Consider the following 21984-nt stretch of genomic DNA (forward strand, 5'->3'; position numbering starts at 1 on the left):
GTAGAGCAGAGCAGATCTTGGCTTCACCATTAAAGTGTATTTATTTATAAAATAATTTGGGGTTTTCTGTGTAGAGTGTTATAATGACTGCTCTTGCATATCTAAAGTGTTGTTATACACTAGAGAAAATAAGGTTAGGGAAGAAGAAAAATTAAATGATAATTAATTTTTAGAGGAAGGGTAATTGAAGATACAAAAAAAATGAATTTTTAAAGTTTTTTTTTTGTTGAAGTATTAGATTACATTAACTTAAACCAAAAAGTTATTACAATATTTTTCAACAAGCATAAAAGGAACGGTATTCCACTCTTTACAAAGATTCTTCTTTCGCGCCCACTTAGCTAGGGTGTCAGCACTGGAGTTGAGCTTCCTATTCGTGTAGTGAAATTTCACCTCTTCTAAGTCATTACTTAACTTTCTTATTCTTCTAACATGAATGAGAGATTGCCAGTGTATCGAGTGTCTTTTATTCTTGAGATGGTTGACGATATTTGAGTTGTCACTTTCGAGGATTATCTTCTTGTGGTTGTTTGCTTTAGCCCATTCCAAACCAAATAAAATTGCCATGGTTTCTCCTTCTTCACTGTTTCTAGCCCAGGTTGATTTGACATTCGCTGCTATGAATCTCGAGTCTGCATTGTGTGCGATGAAACTGATACCCGCATTGGATGATAGGCTAATAAAAGATGCATCAACATTCATTTTAATGTAATTCACCGGCGGGGGCTGCCATTTGCCATTGATGCTTTGACTTTTATTCCTTGCCTGAAATATAGTTTTAGGATAATTCTCGATCATTTTTATGATATGGTCAAGATTGTTTATTTCATGTTGGAAACAGTGATCACATCTCACTTTCCAAAGAACCCATAATATAGTCGAGAAGTGAATATTATTCACCGTGTAGCTGATATTAACATTCTCTTCCCACGAGAAGATCCAGTCGGCGATAGACTTAATATTCACAGAGATGATATTATAATTAAACCATATATTTTTCGCCAGTTCGCAATGTAATAACGCATGTTCTATAGATTCCGTAGAATTGCAATTGGGGCATATAAAGTTATTATTTATATATTTTCCAATTCTTTCTCTTACTGGAAGAACATTGTTGCAAATTATCCACATAAATATCTTTATCCTGGGAACCGCAGGGAGAGACCAGATGAAGTTCCAGTTCTTTTGACTATTATTAATCTCGCTATGGTGGTTGCTGAGGTATTGGTACATAGATGCAACAGAGAATTTACCCGAGTTAGTTAGCTTCCACTTAATCTGATCCTTTCGTCCGCTATTAAGAGGAATAGCTTTGATCAGATTACAAGTATTCTCGTCAAAGTTGGATCTAAGAATTTCATTATCCCATTGATTGTTTCTGATGAGTTGGGCCACTTTAATAAGGTTGGATTGGTATACATTCTGCACCTGACCATGAATCCCCGGTATCCAGTTATCAGTCCAAATTCTGATGTTGGTTCCTGTCTGAACTTCCCAAATCGCCATATCTTCTATCCGGTTATAATGCTTTCGGATGGTCTTCCAATTCCACGAATGGTGAGGTTTTGCTGGGCCCGGATTGACCTGACTCGGATAATATTTAGACTTTAGAAGTTTAACCCACACCGATTCCGGCTCCGTTTTGAGTCTCCATGCTAGCTTAGACAGAAAAGCTTCGTTGTCTAGCTCGGGGAGATGAAGCCCAAGACCCCCAACTTTCTTAAGAGTGCAAATATAGGACCAAGCCTTAGTGCAAATACCCTTGGACTTACCCCACCAGAATGTCCGCTGAACAGCCTTGATGCGTTTGCTAATTCCTTTCGGGATGGCAAAGCATTGCATCTGATATCGGGGTACAGTCGCTGCTATGGCCGATAAGACCACAGTGCGACCCGCCTACGAGAGATATGAATGGTTCCACTTGTTCAGTTTATTTGTGATCTGCTCCAGAATGTCCTTGAACACCTTAGTTTTCTGAGCTCCTATGAAGAGCTGGGTTCCGAGATATTTCTCTGAAGTGGAAGCGTATTTCACTTTCAGCGTGCGCATGATAATTCTCTTAAATTTGGGGTGCGAGTTCTTAGAGTAAAAAATGTTGGATTTCGCGTAGTTAATCATCTGACCTGAAGTATCACTGAAATCCTGTAAAATGTTCTTGAGGTTATGGATATTATCAATCGTGTTCCTACCAAATATAATGCAATCATCCGCAAACAGGAGATGGGAGATCTCAAAATCAGCTGGAGAGGTCGGGGACATCCGATAAAAATGAATTTTTAAAGTTAACTGACGATTTTTATAAAAGGGAGTCAATTTTGATTTTATAAAAACAGATGACCAAAAAATAAGCAGGTCATAAACTACGGGGTCAAAAAGAAAATAACCTTAAGAATTTTAAAGTTCTCCGTTACTGATTCGCAATTATTTTAAGAATGTCTGAGCGACATATATTCATTTTTATCAAAAATTTAGAGCTTTTAACCTGAAAATGGATCCAAGAAATGATGAATTTCATCTTCACCACAAGTCGAATTTGAACCTCTGACTTTTGGAGTACATGCATAACCTACGAAATAGTTGTTAGATTTATACACATATGATCGGTACATTAGATGAGTAGTTTAAGGACCATTACATCATTGCAACTAGACACGTCTAATATGGGTTAGATTGTATCATCATTGTCTAATTAAAACATACAAACTCCTTATAAATCACATGAAAAATCCGTTACAGCTATGACAATTATGTGGTATAAGAAAAATAAATTCGTCAGAGAATTGTGCTTTTTAAGATGATGTTATACAAAATTTACTTTTGTTGGGTAAAGTTATCAGACAAAATTAACTAATTAACAATGTCTTAAATTGCTAAATAACACTTATAAAGAACAAAAAACAGTAAAACAAAATAGTTTGTGAGAGAAAAATTATTCTATTTTTTCTAATTCTGAGAAAAATTTATCCCTCGTTAAATTGCTAAATAACACTTATAAAGAAGAACCAATTAACAATTTAAACTGCTAAATAGTACTTATAAATAGATATTTCATTTATCGTAAAAGAACGGTAAAAAAGCATTTGGTTTTTTTAGATCTTACTATTATTTTTAGAAATATATTTTTTTAGTGTGAAATTAATAAATATTTTTTAATATTATATAGTGCATAAGGGAGAATTTGAACTCTTGACATCTTGCAGATAATCTAAACTCTTAAACACTGAGTTACAATTTAAACGATATTAAATTTTGTTTAGAATATAATAATTATTTCGAAACCGACACACAAAATAAAAAACATGACACTTTTCACAATGTTAGGACCCAAAACGGGCGTTTTAGTTGCTTTGGGACCGGGCCACCCCTGATCCCAGCCTAAACTAATTTCACATCCCGGCCTAATCAGATATGTACCATTTTCAAACTCATCCTTCTCCCTTTCTCCACTTTTACATATACTCTTTCTCTTTGTATTTATTTCTCTCTCAAATACAACAAAAAAAAATCATCAACTTGAGTACTCTCTAAAAATTCATTTTTTCTCCAAAAGCATACTCGAATCAATCTAATGACGAACTATTTTTACCATTATTAAACAAAATACCATCAATTTTGTGTCTGGAAATATCTCAAATGTTTGAAACAATAAGAACGCCTCTTAAAATATCTTATTTTTCGCTACACTTTATTTGAAAGAACGTTTTAGAATTTGGTTTTTTTGTGTCATGGCCTAAAATACCCAGCTGCTAATAGATGTAACAATTTTTTTTCATGCTTGAAGTGTTCAGAGCTTCCTTAGATGCTCCCGGTATTCCATCTATACACAAAAGGACTACAAATTCATAAAGAATGTCACGGTCTAGAATACTCTGCTGTCAATAGCCGTAACATTTCTTTCATGCTTCTGATTGCCAAAGTTTTTTAGATACTCTAGGTCATTACTCCGTCCATACAAAAAAGAACTCAAATTTATAGAGAATGACAGATATAGAGATACGGAAAAAAAATGAAATATTGACTTCTTTTTGTTGTTGAAATCTTTTTTTTTTTGACAAATCATATCCATTTTCTTCTATCTCGGTGCTTATTAACGGTCGACCAGGTAGAGTTTTCCACCCTACTAGAGGAATTAGACAAGGAGATCCGCTATCCCTGTTCCTCTTCACGTTGGCTATGGAAGGCCTTAGCTGCAAGTTGATGATGAATCATAGTCAAGATAGATTCCTGGGCTTCCCAACCTATCACGCAGACTTTGAGATCTCCCATATCCTCTTCGCTGATGATTGTATTATTTTTGGTAGGAACACAATCGAAAACACCCACAACCTTAAGAATATTCTCCAGGACTTCAGTGATACATCGGGTCAGATGATAAATTATGCTAAAACCAACATTTTTTATTCGAAGAATTCGCACCCCAAATTCAAGAGGCTTATAATGCGTACCCTAAAAGTGAAATATGCCTCCACATCAGAGAAACACCTGGGAGCACAACTTTTCATCGGAGCATAAAAAACCAAAGTCTTCAAGGACATCCTGGAGCACATCAAGAGTAAACTCAACAAGTAGAACCATTCGTTCCTATCCCAGGCTGGTCGCACTGTGGTCATCTCGGCCATAGCGGCGGCCGTACCCCGATATCAGATGCAATGCTTTGCCATCCCGAAAGGAATTAGCAAAAGCATCAAAGCCGTTCAACGGAACTTCTGGTGGGGTAAGTCCAAAGGTATATGCACCAAAGCATGGTCATATATCTGCACTCCTAAGAAATTGGGAGGTCTAGGGCTTCATCTTCCTGAGCTAGACAACACAACTCTTCTTTCTAAGTTAGCGTGGAGACTCAAAACGGAACCAGAGGCTATATGGGTTAAACTCCTAAAAGCCAAGTATTACCCGAGATAGGACACCCCGGGTCCGTTAAAGCTCATCACTCATGGAATTGGAAGACGATCAGAAAACACTATAACCTCATTGAAGACCTGGCAATTTGGGAGGTTCAGTCGGGTAATGACATTAACATTTGGACTGACAACTGGGTGCCTGAAAACAATGGACCAGTTCAGAACAATTATCAATCCAATTTAATCAAAGTGGCTCAACTCATCTCGAACAATCGATGGGATAATGATCTCCTTAGAGCTAACTTCGACAAGAATACCCAGAACCTTATCAAATCTATCCCAGTGAATAGCGACGGTAAAGACCATCTCAAGTGGAAGCTCACCAAATCAGGTAAATTCACAGTTGCTTCTATGTATCAACACCTCAGCAATCACAATAGCAACGCCAATAATAATCATCATAACTGGAATTTCATATGGTCTATCCCTACTGTTCCTCGGATCAAAATGTTCATATGGAAAGTTAGAAACAAAGCGCTACCGGTTAGAGAAAGAATAGGAAAATATATCGACAATAATATTCTTTGTCCTAATTGCACGCATACTGAATCTATTGAACGTGGTTTATTACATTGCGCGATGGCGAAAAACATATGGTTTAAATAAAATATCATTTCTGAAAATATAACGTCTATTTCTGACTGGATCTTCTCGTGGGAAGAAAATGCTCATCTTAGCTACACTGCAAATAATATCCACTTTTCGATTATATTATGGATTTTATGGAAAGTGAGGTGTGATCACTGTTTCCAGCATGAAATCAACGATCTCGATAAGATCATAAAAATGATTGAAAATTTCTCAAGAATCAAAAACAAAAAGCAAGGAAATAATTCAAAATTCAAATGAAGAATGGCAGCCTCCGCCTCAAAATTATATTAAGATGAATGTAGACGCTTCCTTTATCAATCTAACATCCAATATAGGAATCAGTTTTATTGTCCATAATGCAGAATCGAATTTCATAGAAGCAAATGTTAAATCTTCTAGAGCCAGAAATAGCGAACAAGGAGAAGCAATGGCGATTTTGTTCGGTCTGGAATGGGGAAAAGCCAACAACCACAAGAAGATAATAATCGAAAACGACAACATCAATCTTATCAAACATCTAAAAAATAAACGACACTCGATACACTGGCAATCACTAATACATGTTCGGAGAATCAAGGAAAGGAGGAAAGAATTTGAAGAGGTGAAATTTCAGTACACAAGGAGGAATCTCAACTCTAGTGCAGACACTTTAGCTAAATGGGCGCGAAAGAAGGATGCTAGTAAAGTATGAAAAAATGTGCCTTGTATGTTAGTTAATAAGTATTGTAATAACTTTGTGATTTAATTAATGAAAGCTAGTTCAAAAAAAAAAAAAATTCATATCCATTGTTGACCTATTTTTAATGAAATTCACTTCATTAAATCATCATATGATCCATTACAATACAAGGACTAAACACGTACTTCCATTTTTTTTCTGTTTTCATCTCATAACATTTTTTGTCAATCATTAAAACTATAGTAATTAGCTTTTCTGATAAAATATAGTAGTAAGAGTAACTAGCATGTCACTAATCATTAAAAAAGCAAACTAAAATGTGAAAGTTCACCTTTTTGTTCTGTGATAGTATGAATATCTTTCTAGGGCTCTAACATACGTTTGAAGACAAAAGAGGAACAAGGCCAAATTAGTAGCGTTTTGGCTCCGCACGTGGGGTTAGAGCATCAAGCCGAGAATCACGTGACCTGTTGTAGTAGAGACGCCGAGCAACTTGGTCGTACACATTCCTTATTCGTGGGATTATTTTACTCCATACAAATCACGTGTAATGGAAGTATCATCCCTAACGGCACCAATTCATCAAAATAGCCCTCTACTAATGATATCCAAAATATTTTTGTTAGTTAAATTTCCAATTTTTTTAGTGCCCTTCTTTTCACAATAATAACCACGTGTTATGTATTACATATATCTCTCTCTTTTTTTTGTTGAACTGCATCTCTCTCTCTCATAATTAGTCTTTATGTGACCTTATGTTTGTCGCATAAGATGTTTACCAACTACCCTACATTTTTCCTTTTTAATCATTTTAGGCGGTCAAACTATAAGATTTGATTTGGTAGTAAATGAACTTTAACTCTTTGAAAAAATCTTGTGGTTTGAGGAGGTCTGGTATGACGCACGGATTGCACCCCCTCAAACATATCTTTGGCGTCGGTGGTGGTTGTGGTGGAAGGAGAAAGAAAATAAAGAAATTTTACGAACGGTCGCAATTGATGGTTGGTCTCGCCTGTGAGAATAGTCCCGCATTGGATAATGAGTATCTAGCAACCAAGAATATAAGATCTAGGTCTTCTCCACTCATTGTCAATTGGTTTTGAGTTGGATGACCACAAACTTAACATGGGCAACCATTTTACGACAAACCTACTCCAATAAAAAAAATAAACAATGAGTCATATTAGAAACTCGTCGTTTCTAGAGGGATATTTAATGAACGGGTCATTTTTAGGAAGCCATAGAGAACCAAGCTTGTGTCATCAGACAATGAGCAAGTACACTCAGGAATTGTCACCCTAAAGCCTCACATTTAGACAAGGATGCTTTCAAATTCTTGTTCACTGATTCGAGGACTGTTTGGAGCCATGCGAATTGTGTATCTATAAACTTATATTAGTACTGTAAAGTGGGTCATCTCAGGTAGCAGGCCTTAGGGTTGTCTAAATTAAACACAAGATTTAGACACATACCCACACATTACCATCAAAGATTGAAGAGATTTATTAATGAAGCTAAAAAGAAAGATCTTAGGCGAGGTAAAGATATATGAAGTAATTTCAACTCAAAATTCAGTCATATTATATCCTACCTATACTTGTTTAATACAGTTTGAAGAGAAAAAAGAGAAAAAGGTTGAAAGTGAGAAGTGATTAGTGGAGGTTTGGTGAGTGGGTCCTACTTACCTACTTCGACTTCTGTATAGTCAATTCCTCGGCGACTCAGTTACTCACCTACCCATCCAGATCTATTCCCTTTGGAGTTTTTTTTTTTTTGTTGAACTATTCCCTTTGGAGTTGAACCAATAAAGTGGAAAGGGATGAAGTCCAAGTTTAGGCCCAAGCCCAAGAAAAGGATATTTTAAAGGCACCATTATTACTAAACGCAACCACCCCAAACATTAATCTGCTCAACCCTTGTTTAAATGCTTATGTTCCCAAGTTTTCTCTCAAATCTTTCCTACTCAGTCTCTTGAGGAGGGTGAATGAGGGATGAATAAAGACAGATGCTCAACAAAGTCAGGGCCGGCCCTGACTTTTCGGTGGCCCGAAGCGAGGTCTGACTTTTCGGTGGCCCGAAGCGAGGTCTGAAAATGTGGCCCTTTCTATCAAATTGTAAAATGTATTACATGAAAACCGTAAGTACTGCAAAATATTTTAATCATATTTATAAACAAATTAGTTTTTTTGATGATTACAATCACTGAAAATTTTTTCTTCTGAAATTTTTTGATGCAAAGTCACTAATAATCGTCGAATAATCAAAACTGTCAGTCATATCCTTCTCAATAGATAATATAGTTAACCCGTTTAACCTTTCTTGCGACATAGTAGATCGAATATAAGACTTAATCAACTTTAACTTAGAAAAACTTCTTCCTGCAAAGGCAACAGTAACTGGTATAGTCAACATACTTTTATAAGAAACTCATGTGTTCGGGTAACAACCTTTCTTATCTTTCAGAAAATCTAGCACTTCAATTGGTCTTTTGATTTCATTTGGTAAAAGACGCTTCAACACTTTCAGTTCAGAAAATAAGTCTAGTCCGTTTATGTCATATGCTTCATTATGCTTGAAAAAGGTTTCAAGGCAAACACATGAATCTCTCAAATCACCATCATGTTGGGAGTTTAACTCTAAATGCTTCTGCAGACGACATTGATGGATCTTCACACACATTCTCGTCAAACTGTTTCTTTCTTCGAATAATACGTTTTTCTGAAATATTGCTTCAACTCCCGTCTTAATGGCAATCTCTTTAGCTTCAATCATGCCTTCTTCAAACCCCACTTCTCTATAATCTTCAAGATAACGAATGAGTTCGTTCAATTTCTCTAATGCAACATCAATATTTATATCTTCAGTTTGAAGTGTTTTACTGACAAAGTTTACCGCAAACAATATATTATGCCAAATGACCATGCTCATAAGGAATTCAAAATTTTCAAAGTCTTGTTCTGATATATTTTTGGCATTATGAACTGTTTTTGAATCATCACTTGTCTCCACCAATTCTTCTAAAGCTTCTAGTAATTAGGATTAAAGATTAGGCTTTCATCAATAGTTTTTCGTTAACTTAATAAACCCTACACCATCTAGATATTGTCAATTTTGTTATTATATATAACAGGAAAGAGAGGGAGTAAATAAATAGAAATTTAGATTTAGATGAATTTAATAAACTCTACAACATCTAAAGATCATATATTTATATATAATAAGGAGAGAGAGAAAGTAAATAAATAGTAGAAAATAAGATTTGTTTTATCCTAAATAAGGCAATAACTCGATGACTTTGAAGAATCTAAGAAGGGAAGGTGACTAGGTGAGATGAGTAGATGACAATGGATCTCTCATCCTGTAGTGGAGAAGAAGGTGTTCTCGGGTCCGGTTTGACATTTTGGCTTGAACAAAGAAAAGGATATTGGGATTTCAGTATTTAGATATTCAAATTTCAAAAAACATTTTTTTTCATGTCAAACAAACGGTTGGGCCCACCATTCATTTAAAAGTCATCAAATTTGGTGGCCCTTTTTTACTTAACATTTGTTAAATGGGGCCCTTATAATTTTCTTAGAGAGTTAGGCTTCTTGTATATTTCTTACAGAAATTAATGTCTTTGGTGGCCCCTAAAAGTCGGTGGCCCGAAGTGACGCTTTGTTCGCTTTGCCCCAGGGCCACCCCTGAACAAAGTTGTATAATTGATCAAAGCTACTTTCTATAAAAGACTAATATTAACGTCACACTAAAACAGACTATTATTCACTTTTTTTTTTGTTGAAAGCAAATACATTAACGTAAGGGTCTATTACAATATCCAAATTAAGCAACAAACATAACAGTAAACAAAGTAATGCAATAAAAATACAGAATTGAGGAATTGCGTAAAATAACTTTGAGTAGTGGAGCTTCCTTCATTCTGTAGCTTATACGCCTGACAACTCTTTAAGAGGATGATATGAAAATTGGTCTTGAGATTCCTTCCGATAGATTGAAAGATGAAACTAGTACCTGTCTTCCTGTAACATTGAAGATATATGGATTAAATAGACATCCGAAGTTTCATAACGGAACGAGGGTGTCTGTAAGGTGGAACCAAATGATGGTTCCGAGTTATCCCGCCAGTATTCTCCATATGCAGAGACCATATTCGTTCGAGTTCCACAAAGTAGAATCTGATCAGACACCTGGTAAATGGGATCGCCGTCATAGCCCGAGTATAAATATTCAGCTAATCCGACAAAAGATCGCAAATGAGTTGGGAAAAGGGGTGGAAGTGAGCATGTTAAGGACCTAGGATAATTAGTTAAATCTATTCGAAAACCAAAAACGAAAGAATTCACCAGAGATTGAGTTGAAGCGTAAGAAACAAAAGGTGGGCTACTAAGATGGACATAACTATGTGAATCGAAGTGTCTTCCTGAATCGAAAGGAATGTTAATACTAATGTTAAATCTCTTATAAGACAGACGATATGAGCTCATGATCCATAAGGTTAAGCGATGGATCCAAATAAACATGAATTGATCCCATACATTAAAACCTTTCTTGGTGATGAAATGGAAGAGGATAGAAGACGGTCTAAGGTTGAAGTAATATTCAGTTAAAATAGACGAGACATTTGAACCTAAGGTATGATCATCGGTTAACCAGAGGGCGATGAAAACCACCAACCGATGTTGAGCTCTAATCTTGACCTCTAAAGATGCACATCTAAAAGCCAGTAGATGCAGAAAAATAAACATGTATGTGAAAGTACTTATAGCGACAGATCTAACGATCACAAAAATGCAAAAACCCATTCAAGACATTATCATAACCCACAATACATCTGCATGTCAGCACAATCAGGGCTGAGTTTAGTTTCTTCTGTACTGTTGAAATCTAATCTGTAATCTAGGCCTACTCCTCACAAAATCGATTGGAAGAGGTGGTGATGCAAAATAATCTTCAAAGTCTTAACATGGCGAACAAATCTGAAATCAAAGTATTTATCACTTATAACATCTACCAAGGACCAAGATCAGGTAACAGTAGATATATAAGAACCAAAAGCCCTATACTACAACCTAAAGAAAAGGACTTCCCTGCTTTTGTTGATACTTTTTTAATGGCTGCCTGTTCCTTGCATATGAGATGTATTTTGCTTGTTTGCTGAAGTCGAACCTTGGCATATTCAGGAGAGATACTTCTTCAATATTCACAATATTATATGAGGGGACTCAGATTATTCATCATTGTATGAAGAATTTCTAGATCTAGGGTCAAGAGATTGAAATTGATAGTCAGTGGATGAAGATTTGTGATGTGATTATCGGGGTACTGGAGAGGAGTTGGAAGTGCATAGATTTGTTGATCTAGTATGGAGATTCTTATGCGTGAAGTGGGTTGTTGTTGTAATGATTACTTAAGGGGTTTATCTTGTGATTGAGGAGGTTACATGTGTGTTGATGATAGTTGAAGATTGAGATTTCAAGAGCTTCTTCTTGTTACTAGAGTTGGATTTGGGGAAAAGGAGAGGGAAGAAAATTGGAATCTGGCTGACGTCAGCCGACTCTCTCTCTCTCTCCTAAAAAACCCGAGTCGCAATCCGTGACTATTATTCACTTGACACTAAAAAATTATACTCAATACTTTTTTTTTGAAGAATTATACTCAATACTTTCTATAAATAAAATAATACATAAGAAGTTTTTAAAGTAAAATATCTTTTTACAGAAAAACTTTTTTTGTGGTAAGTGAAATTTCTCCCACAAGAGGTTACTTTTTTTATCTTTTATTTAGCGAAAAAAGAGTAGTTTTTATCTCACCAACTATTTATTTTACTTGTTCAGTTATAAGTGTTACTTAGCGATTTAGGACATTTTTAGTTAGTTAATTTTATCTGACGACTTCATCTTCTGACATTGAATCAGGAGAAACCTTTTTCTAATACAAACTAACGCTACAACTATATTCAAAATTTTGAAAATAAAAAACTCACGAGTAGAGAAACTACTATAGTCTTATTAATAAAATTGAATCAATTAATCAACTATTAGATTCTCTTTATAAAATATTGGGGTTTCCTTAACCTATCCGAACTCGATTAACAAATTTTCTAAACCTAATCCAACTCAAATTAACAACTTCTAAGTAACTTGATGAGTCATGAATATACCTCATCTGAATCTCTTAATTTAGGTCAGTTAATCCAATTCGAGCCCTTACTTTAATAAATTGCTTGTCTTTCTGTTTCAGGTATCTTTACAGGGCTTAGTGTGAAAACGAGATAAAGACACACAAAAAGAGGGGCATTTTGGTCATTTTGGTGGTAAGGGTATTCTGCTAGTTGTAGCCGACAATGATGCTAGAGTGAGAAATGGGATCGAATACGAACCCAATGGCGAAAACGAGAGTCCAATCGAAGTTCGGATGAGGAGATTACAGCTAGTCAAAGTTGAGATCAATATCTAATGACCAACTCATCTAGTGAACACGTGGCAAGCAATCCGACGGTACGAATGATATTTCGGTACACTGTTGTGAAGAAGAGGGACGTCTCTGGTATTTGTCCAAGCTATTAACTCCATGCAACACGGAGTAAGATAACTAAGTAGCCCGCAAAGATCCACCGACCAGTTCACAATGACGGACACGTGGGACGCCTTAGAGTGCGTTGTAACGTTCCTCACTCTCTCGCAATGCACTGAATTGTCCTTACATAACAACCAGCATGTGATCACGCGATTGTCTCCCATGATTCTGTCTCTCTTTCCTATTTTATTTGAATTTGAAAAGAAGAGGGAAAAACATAAGGTAGAGAGAGAATGAGAACGAGATTAGAAAGAAAAAGATGTTTCCTTTCTCTTCCCTAATTCTTCACCAAAACAGAGAAGGAAAGGATAGCTATAATAGAAAGAAACCGAGAGATGAAGGAGGAAGGTGATATTTTCTTAAAGCTGGAAACCGAGAGAAGAGAGAGAAGGCTCTCGGTTATTAGTGATAAAAAATCTAGTGAGAGAAAGTGATAATTAAGAAATAGAAAGAGATCAGGCAAGGTTTTTGGAGATAGAATTAAAGATTTTCAGAAAGGAAGGATTGCTTCGAGAAGGAAAGAAAAGATGGATCACATGATTTGATTTCGAAATTGATTCGATTGAGAGAGAGCTCGGTTAAGGGAGGTTTTGGAATTCGGTTTTTGCGATATAAGAGACAGGCAACAGGAGCTGAAGGGATTATCTCTGAATGAGGGGATCATCTCTCTCCACGACTTTAAACAGAGAGACCATCATCATCTCGGTTTGGAGCTCAGCCATTGAGGAAGAAACCGAGAGCTAGAGAGAGAGAGAGATGAGAGTTTGATAGTTTTTTCTGTCCTTGTTTCTTTTTCTTCTTTTAATCCTTCTCTTTGTGAGAGAGAGAAGGTCAGATTGAAAGAGAGCTAGAGAGAGAAAGCTACTGATTTGTAGAGAGAGAGATTGAATCAATTATAAAATTTCATTATTTTTATCTTCTTCTTCTCCTCTCTTTACTGTTCGGTTAGAGAGAGTTATATTATTGTATTAGAGAGAGAAAGAGAAAGTTTAGAGTGAAAAATAAGGAGAAATCAGTAGAGAGAGAGAAAAACCAGTTGAGGAAAATAATTTTCTCACAGAGAATCCATTTCCGGGAACACGAAAAAATCGTTTTCCCTGAGGGTGCGTTTAGCAGATTTCTGGGAAAAAACAGAAGGAAATCACTTCCCTAAGGCCCTGTTTGGCTGCGCAAAGGAAAATCAGCGAGAAAAAGTTTAGTTTTCTTCCATTCTCTTTTATTCTTTATATCTATTTCAATATCATATTATGATTAACTAACTCTCTATCTAGGGTTGATGATGAAACCAAATATTCGATCTTTTAGAACATATTTTGAATTGATTAATTCTCTGACTGTGCTTCAATATTTAAGTTCTTTTGTTAAATCAATTTTCTTTTCACTGTCTATGCTTTTAGATTTGATGCACCGTGCTTAAGTTAAATCATTTGACGGTGCATACTTATTAATTGATAGATTGTAGTTTAGAGATTTATTTTTCAAAATGAGGCAATTACAATTTTATGAGTAAAAAAAACGATTTTATCGAAAACATCTCCCGGAATCAAGATAGTTCATTATCCGAAATTCTGAGTTATAAAACGAGAGTGTTAGTCAGTTGATTTCGTGTGTTTAAAAGTGAGGCAAAAATGGATTGGTCATGGCCAGAACGCCAATTTTTTTTATAATGGCAAAAAGCCTACTGAGCGGAATTACGAAGAAGAAAATAAGAAATTCAAAAATGACTAATGAGTCATACCTAGAAATTCCTTCTTCTTTGTCTTCAACATTCCAAAAAATGCCATTTTGTCTCTTTAAATTCTAGTTCAGGCGGACAAACTACTATTTATTTTCATTAGTACCCAAATATATGTGCGGTTACTCTTCGATTTTGGTCGAAACAAATAATAGTTGCTTCATTTTGTTGTTAAAACATGCTGATGTTTGGTGAAAACAAGCAGTAGTACTTTGTCTTTATCATAATGTAAACTATCGAACAATAGTTTTGTGAAAACAAACAGTAGTTTGCTTGTATTGAACAAGCATGTTTTCCTTTTTCATTCTTGTTCCGATAACACATTTTTCCCATTGCTCCAACTGTTTGTATCGAAAAAACAGCAGTTTGTATGCAGCAAACAACATTCTGTATTGAGCAAAGAACTATTTATATTGAGCAGACAACTATTTGTATTGAGCAAACTCTTTGTCTCGAACAAACAAATGGTTGGAAATTAAACCTCATTTACAAAATATTGCACACACGTATAGAAAAAATCGAATATATATATCAAAATAGATAAAAAAAAAAAAACAACAGTTTGCTTGTGTTGGACAAACACGTTTTCCTTTTTTATACTTTTGAAGTAACATGTTTGTCTTATTGGCCCAAATATATGTATCAAACAAACAACTGTTTGTATCAAACAAATAAATGGTAGGAAAATAAATCTGGTTTACAAAACATCACCTCATATTTGAAACATCAAATACTTATAAAAACAAATCAAAACAGACAAAAAAACATCATCAAACATAAATCAAAACCGATAAAAAGAATTACAAAAGTTTCATCTAAATCCAGAACAAATAATCATCATAACTCAGAATTTGTAGAACAAATAATAACATGTAGCTAAGGTTGGGGAAAAATCCGAGATCTTGAAACCCGTCATGGACACCCTAACCTGTTAGAACCCATGGACACCCGAAATCGGCTTCAACCCGATCGACCAAGTGAAATAAATGGGTTAGGCTCAGATTTTGAAGTGTTACTCGACATCCGACCCGAACCTGACCCCTAATATTTGTCCTATATAACCCGCTTAATAATGTCCTCCATTTACCCGATAATACCAATATAAATTATGTCTATGTTTGTATGCATCTATTTATGTATGTGTAACACACACACGTATATATATATATATATATATATATATATATATATATATATATATATATACACACACACACACACGTATATATACACACACACACACACTATATGAAGGAGTTGAAGAAGATGCCCTTCGACCAAGGTGACAATGCGAACAATTTTCTGGATAGGATAATTGATGTAGAAGATCATCAAGTCCGATTGATTTAGGGATCGTAGAGTTTAAGATAGAGACCAACTACGATCGTCGAATTACGAAGTAATTCGCGGCTAACTTCGATCGGATCCTACAACGGGTTACACATAAGAGTGACAATTTGATCAAGGATATGACTAGTGGGAGTGAGATATAATCATGGGAGTGTCCCATAAACATTCTCACAGGCCTAAAAAGGAATTAGGCAAAGATAGTACAAAAATGCCAAAAACAGGGTTTTTGGGCCTAGACCGATTCGGGCACTTCTAGGGCTCGGATTGGGCTGAATTTTCTAGGAGAGATTTCTGATATATACAACATTATGTATGCAAAAACCAGCTTTGTTCTTTATATAAAGGTGAAATTTTTTATACCAGTGCTAAGTTATACAACGGTCTCTATATTACGAATATTGAGAACAAAATTTTTAACATAAAAACCAAAAGGCTACGGTCTGATGATTCGAATCCAAGTTACCTTTGGCATTGTCATTTGGGTCACATTAATATGACACGCATGAAGAAGCTCCATAAGCATGCACTTCTAGGCTCGTATGATTTAGAATCGTACGACACGTGCGAATCGTGTTTAATGGGTAAAATGACGAGGTCTTCTTTTAAAGGAAAAGAAGACCGAGCCAAAGAACCTTTGGAACTCATACATACGGATGTATGCGGACCAATGAGTACTCCGGCGAGAGGTAACTATGGCTACTTCATCACGTTCACGGATGACTTCACTCGTTATGGTTACATATACTTGATGAGGCATAAGTCCTAATCGTTTGACATGTTCAAACAATTTCAGAACGAAGTAGAGAATCAACTTGGCAAGAAAATAAAAGCCATTCGATCCGATCGAGGTGGTGAATATTTGAGTCAAGAATTTGACGATCATCTTAAGAGTTGTGGTATAGTATCTCAACTCACTCCGCCGGGAACGCCCCAGATGAATGGTGTTTCCGAAAGGAGAAATCGCACCTTGTTAGACATGGTTCGATCTATGATGAGTTTAGCAAATCTTCCAAACACGTTCTGGGGGTATGCTTTGGAAACGACTGCTTTCACACTTAACCGAGCTCCGTCAAAAGCTGTAGAAAAGACGCCATATGAGTTATGGGTTGGAAAGGTTCCAGAGTTGTCTTTTCTCAATGTCTGGGATGCGAAGTTTATGTAAAACGTTTACAAGGAGATAAACTCGCACCCAAATCAGACAAATGTCTCCTTGTGGGCTATCCAAAAGAGACAAGGGGTTACTACTTCTACCACGAATCTGAGAACAAAGTGTTTGTTGCTCGAGATGGTGTCTTCCTTGAAAAGGAATTCCTTTCCAAGCAGACAAGTGGGAGAAATGTAGATATCGATGAAATTCGATATGAGCAACAAATAAACACGGATATAAAGATATCAAGAGGTTTAACGGCTCCCATCTACCCACAAAGTATGGAAGAGGATAATAAGGTCGAGATAGAAAAACTCGTGGAACCTCCCGCACAAGTCGAATTAAATTCGCAGGAGACATCTCAAATAGTTGAGAACACTCCAAAAGTTGTTCGGGCCCTTCGTAGGTCTCAAAGGCTCCAGGAATTATCTCAGAAAACAGATGTCCTACTATTAGAAGATAATGAGCCGAGTACCTAACCAAGCTATGACAAGCCCCGACTCCGAAAAATGGCTAAAGGCCATGAGATCGAAAATGGATTCCATGTCAGAAAATCAAGTATGGGACTTGATCAATTTGCCCGATGGAGCAAAACCAATCGAATGCAAATGGGTTTTCAAAGTGAAAACTGACAAGGATGGAAACATCAGTGTTTTCAAAGCTAGACTCGTGGCAAAAGGATACAAACAGATTCATGGTATAGACTATGATGAAACCTTTTCACCTGTCGCAATGCTTAAATCCATTCGGATAATTCTAGCAGTTGCAGCTCATTATGATTATGAGATTTGACAAATGGATGTCAAAATCGCGTTCCTAAACAGACACTTGGAGGAGGATGTGTACATGACACAACCCGAAGGTTTTGTAGATTCCAATAATGCTGGAAAGGTTTGCAAGCGTAAGAAATCCATTTATGGACTCAAGCAAGCAAGCCGGAGTTGAAATCTTCGATTCGACGAGAAAATCAAAGAATTTGGATTTCTCAAGAATGCAGAAGAGTCTTGTGTTTACAAGAAGGTTAGTGGGAGCAACCTAGTTTTCTTGGTCCTTTATGTCGATGACATATTAAATCATAGGAAACAATATTCCGAGGTTGGAATCAGTTGAGGACTGACATCAGAAATGCTTCTCTATGAAGGACCTAAGGGAGGCAGAATACATATTAGGAATCAAGATCTATAGGGACAGATCAAGGAGGATGATCGGACTCAGTCAAGAAACTTATATAGATAAGATTCTTCAACGGTTCGAGATGAGAAACTCCAAAAGAGGATTCCTTCCCATGTCACATGGCATGGTGCTTAGCAAAGATCAGTGTCCTAAGAGTCCTGATGAGCTAGCACACATGATGAAAGTACCCTATGCTTCGGCAATAGGATCAATCATGTACGCCATGATCTGCACTCACCCAGATGTCTCATATGCCTTGAGCATGTGCAACCGTTACCAATCGAATCCAGGCGAAGCGCACTGGAACGCCGCAAAAAATATTCTAAAGTACCTGAGAAGGACTAAGGATCACTTCCTGGCATATGGCGGGGAAGATACACTAATGGTGTGTTTGGTTGCAGGATTCCTAAGTAGGATTCCTATCAAAAGTGGAATTTGGTAGGAATCATGAATCCTTGGTCTGTTTGGCTACCAAGAATCCTAGGACTCTTGAATCCTAAGGATTCCTAATTCCAAAATTTGTATTGGACCAAAATCCCACCCTACCCCTTAGGATTTGCTATGATTTTGGATTAATGAACCTAAATTTCAAACTTGAAATCAAGAAAAAAATATTTCCTTCTACAAAATCATTATTTTTTTTCAAAATCATTATTCTTTTCAAAAATCATATTTTTTTCTAAAGACGTTTAAAAATACTCAAATAATAATAAATCATAGGATTCTTAGTTGCCAAACAAGCCAAAAGATATTACTTGGATTCATGAATCCGTGGAATCATGAATCCCAAGGAATCATGAATCCGCGGATTCATGATTCCGCCATCCAAACACACCATAAAGGTTGTAGGCCATGTGGATGCAAGCTTTCATACGGATAGAGACGACTACAAATCGCAGTCCGATTACGTCTACTGTCTGAATGGGGGAACGGTGAGTTGGAAAAGTTCCAAGCAGAGCACAATTGCAGACTCTACCACTGAAGCAGAATACCTAGCGGCCTCGGAAGCTGCAAAGGAAGGAGTTTGGATAAAGAAGTTCATAATAGAACTTGGTGTCGTACCTGGCATAGAAGAGGGAGTGACTCTCTATTGTGACAACAATGGAGCGATAGCCCAAACCAAGGAATCAAGAGCACACTAAAAATCCAAACATATCCAAAGGAAGTACCACTTGATTAGAGAAATCATAGAGAGAAAAGATGTGGTCATTTGCAAGGTTCACACGGATGACAATGTTGCAGATTCGTTGACTAAACCGTTACCTCAGCCCGAACATGATTCACACATGAGGGGCATTGGTATAAAGCGCATTGGTGAATGACAACAAATGTAATTTTGATTCATAAAAGAGTTTATGTACCTAATTACTTACATTCGATAAATAAAATAAAAGGAATTTTATTTTGTCCTTAAAATTTGGTTTAGTATTTTAAGAGACAGTCCATAGATAAAGAAAGCACTCCGAGTAGGCTTGTCAGATACGTGATCTGATAAATGAAACCCTACTAAGTGAACTTGGAGTAATTGCCAACAACCCTTGGCTCAAGTGGTAAGAGGTAAGTCTTCCAACTTAGAGGTCAAGGGTTCGAGGCACACGCTTACCAATTAAAAAAAAACTTGGAGTAATTCATTATCAATTCCCTAGTCTTGGTCATTGCATGGACAACAATGACTTACGAAGACTAGCACGGTAGTCGATGGGATAACGCAGTTTCATGGGCTATAGGAATAGTGTATTTGATTCGACTACATGGGTGTATAATAGCAATTATACGCTGGAATAACCCACAATATGAGAAGTTCATCAAGAGCGATGAAGCGTCAAAATACTTCTCATAAAAGACAAGATTGGAGAGATTCCTCAAAACATGAATGCCCATCTCATCTTATGTAAGGAATGTCCGACATTGGTTCCATTAAACGCCGCGCCGTAAAAGGAGGTTATAAAGACGGATACTGGGAAGGACAGGATAGACATGAAGTTGAGTGGGAGCGTAAGAATGGATTATGTCCTCCTAACTACGTTAGGATACAGTGTCCTCGGGCCACTTGACGAGTAACAACTGAAAATGCATGGCCGTGCTCAAATAGATTAAATGTTAATCATTTGTTTTGACAGTTGTACTCGAGATCAAGAAAGTCTGAATGAGGTGACGTATCAGATGGGATACTAAGTGACATGGGAATTGAGCATTACATTTATTCTAAGTTCAAGTGGGAGTCTGAAGGAGTTGAGGAGATGTCCTTCGACCAAGGTGACAATGCGAACAATTTATCGGATAGGACAATTGATGTAGAAGATCATCAAGTCCGATTTATTTAGGGGTCGTAGAGTTTAAGCTAGAGACCAACTACGATCGTCAAATTACGAATTAATTCGCGGCTAACTTCGATCGGATCCTACAACGGGTTACACATAAGAGTGACAATTTGATCAAGGATATGACTAGTGGGAGTGAGATATAATCATGAGAGTGTCCAATAAACATATCTCATAGGCCTAAAAAGGAATTAGGCAAAGATAGTACAAAAAGACCAAAAACAGAGTTTTTGGGCCTAGGCCGATTCGGGCACTTCTAGGGCTCGGATTGGGCTGAATTTTTTAGGGGAGATTTATGATATATACAGAAATATGTATGCAAAATTTCGTGGTGTTTGGACACCCCCTACTTAGGGAATTGAGAAAATATCAATAGGTTATATTTTCGACAATTTCCCTAAATCTTATTCTAAAGGGTGTTTTAGGAAACCTTTGAGGAGGTGTATTCTCATTAGGGTTCTATATAAACACTCTTAGGGCAGAGAATAAGGTGTGGAATTTCTCTCTAAGCTCTCTTACTCTACCACATCAAGTAAAGAGGAGAAAGTGAGCTAATTCCCCTTACTATCTATCTAGTCAAAGAAGAAAGGTGTTCTTCTTCCAACCACCATTGGTGTGCTAGCTAACAACAAGGTGGGAGATCAAGTTGATTGCTCGTGTCCCAAGTAGAGGAACTACGTTTGAAGCTCTTGGTCTTCTCAAAAGCAATTGGAAAGGTTCGAGGGAAAAACTAGCGAATAAGGTATTCATCTTCTAGTTTTGCTTAGTATTATTATGGGCTTATAAATGTGATCCTAGGAATACTAATGTAGAAATTAGATGTCTTATTTCCGCCATTGACATTAGTATAAGGGTGTAAAACCCAACACTATACTCATACATACAGGTGTGGTGTTAGACCGTGGATATGATGATTGTATGGTAGTAGTGACCAAAGTGACAAAATATAGAAGTTAACCAGTGAAAGGATATGTAAAGTAGATTAGTAAATTCTTATATATTAAACATACTTTGATATTTTTAAATATTATATATATTTATATATATATGGATTGGTGCCCAAACTGTCATTTTCTTGGATATGGTGGTGGTGAACCAAAGTGACAAAATATGGTGGTAACTTAGTGAAAGGATATAGATTAATAAATTCTTAGATATTAAATGTTTTGTGATATATTTTTTAAATATAAACATTGGTGTCCAAGGTGCCATTTTCTTTAACAGTGAAAACTAAAGAATGAAATTTTTGTTTTCTGTGATAATTTCGATAAATGGACATGAAAATTTTTCGGTCATTTGGACCGAAATATTTCGATTTTTTTATCTCTTGGTGAAAATCCAATATCTGACCGTCTGATACCTGAGAAAATCCTAAAAGCTTGACGAACTTGGACGAATTTTGCACACTAGAATTTTAAGATAATCCGGCTGATTAAGTCCAAGAGCCCAAATGGAGCCCAAATGAACTGGGAGTTTCAAAACTCGACCAACCCGACCGGATGAATGATCTA

General features: G+C 36.4%; 1 protein-coding gene across 1 annotated transcript in view; it reads left to right on the forward strand.

Moving 5' to 3' along the window:
* Positions 1-18721, forward strand: part of LOC147549788 (serine/threonine-protein phosphatase BSL3-like) — a 78461-nt gene extending 59740 nt beyond the window's left edge. Inside the window, exon 20 of the mRNA XM_086666636.1 lies at positions 18527-18721. Coding sequence (XP_086522762.1) covers positions 18527-18566 — 40 coding nt within the window. The 3' untranslated portion in view covers positions 18567-18721. The remainder of the gene's footprint in view (positions 1-18526) is intronic.
* Positions 18722-21984: the final 3263 nt, after the last annotated feature.

This window comes from Eschscholzia californica, unplaced genomic scaffold (assembly GCF_041429995.1).
Source record: "Eschscholzia californica isolate CP2 unplaced genomic scaffold, dmEscCali1.0.p SCAF_3, whole genome shotgun sequence".
In the NCBI taxonomy this organism is placed as follows: Eukaryota; Viridiplantae; Streptophyta; class Magnoliopsida; order Ranunculales; family Papaveraceae; genus Eschscholzia; species Eschscholzia californica.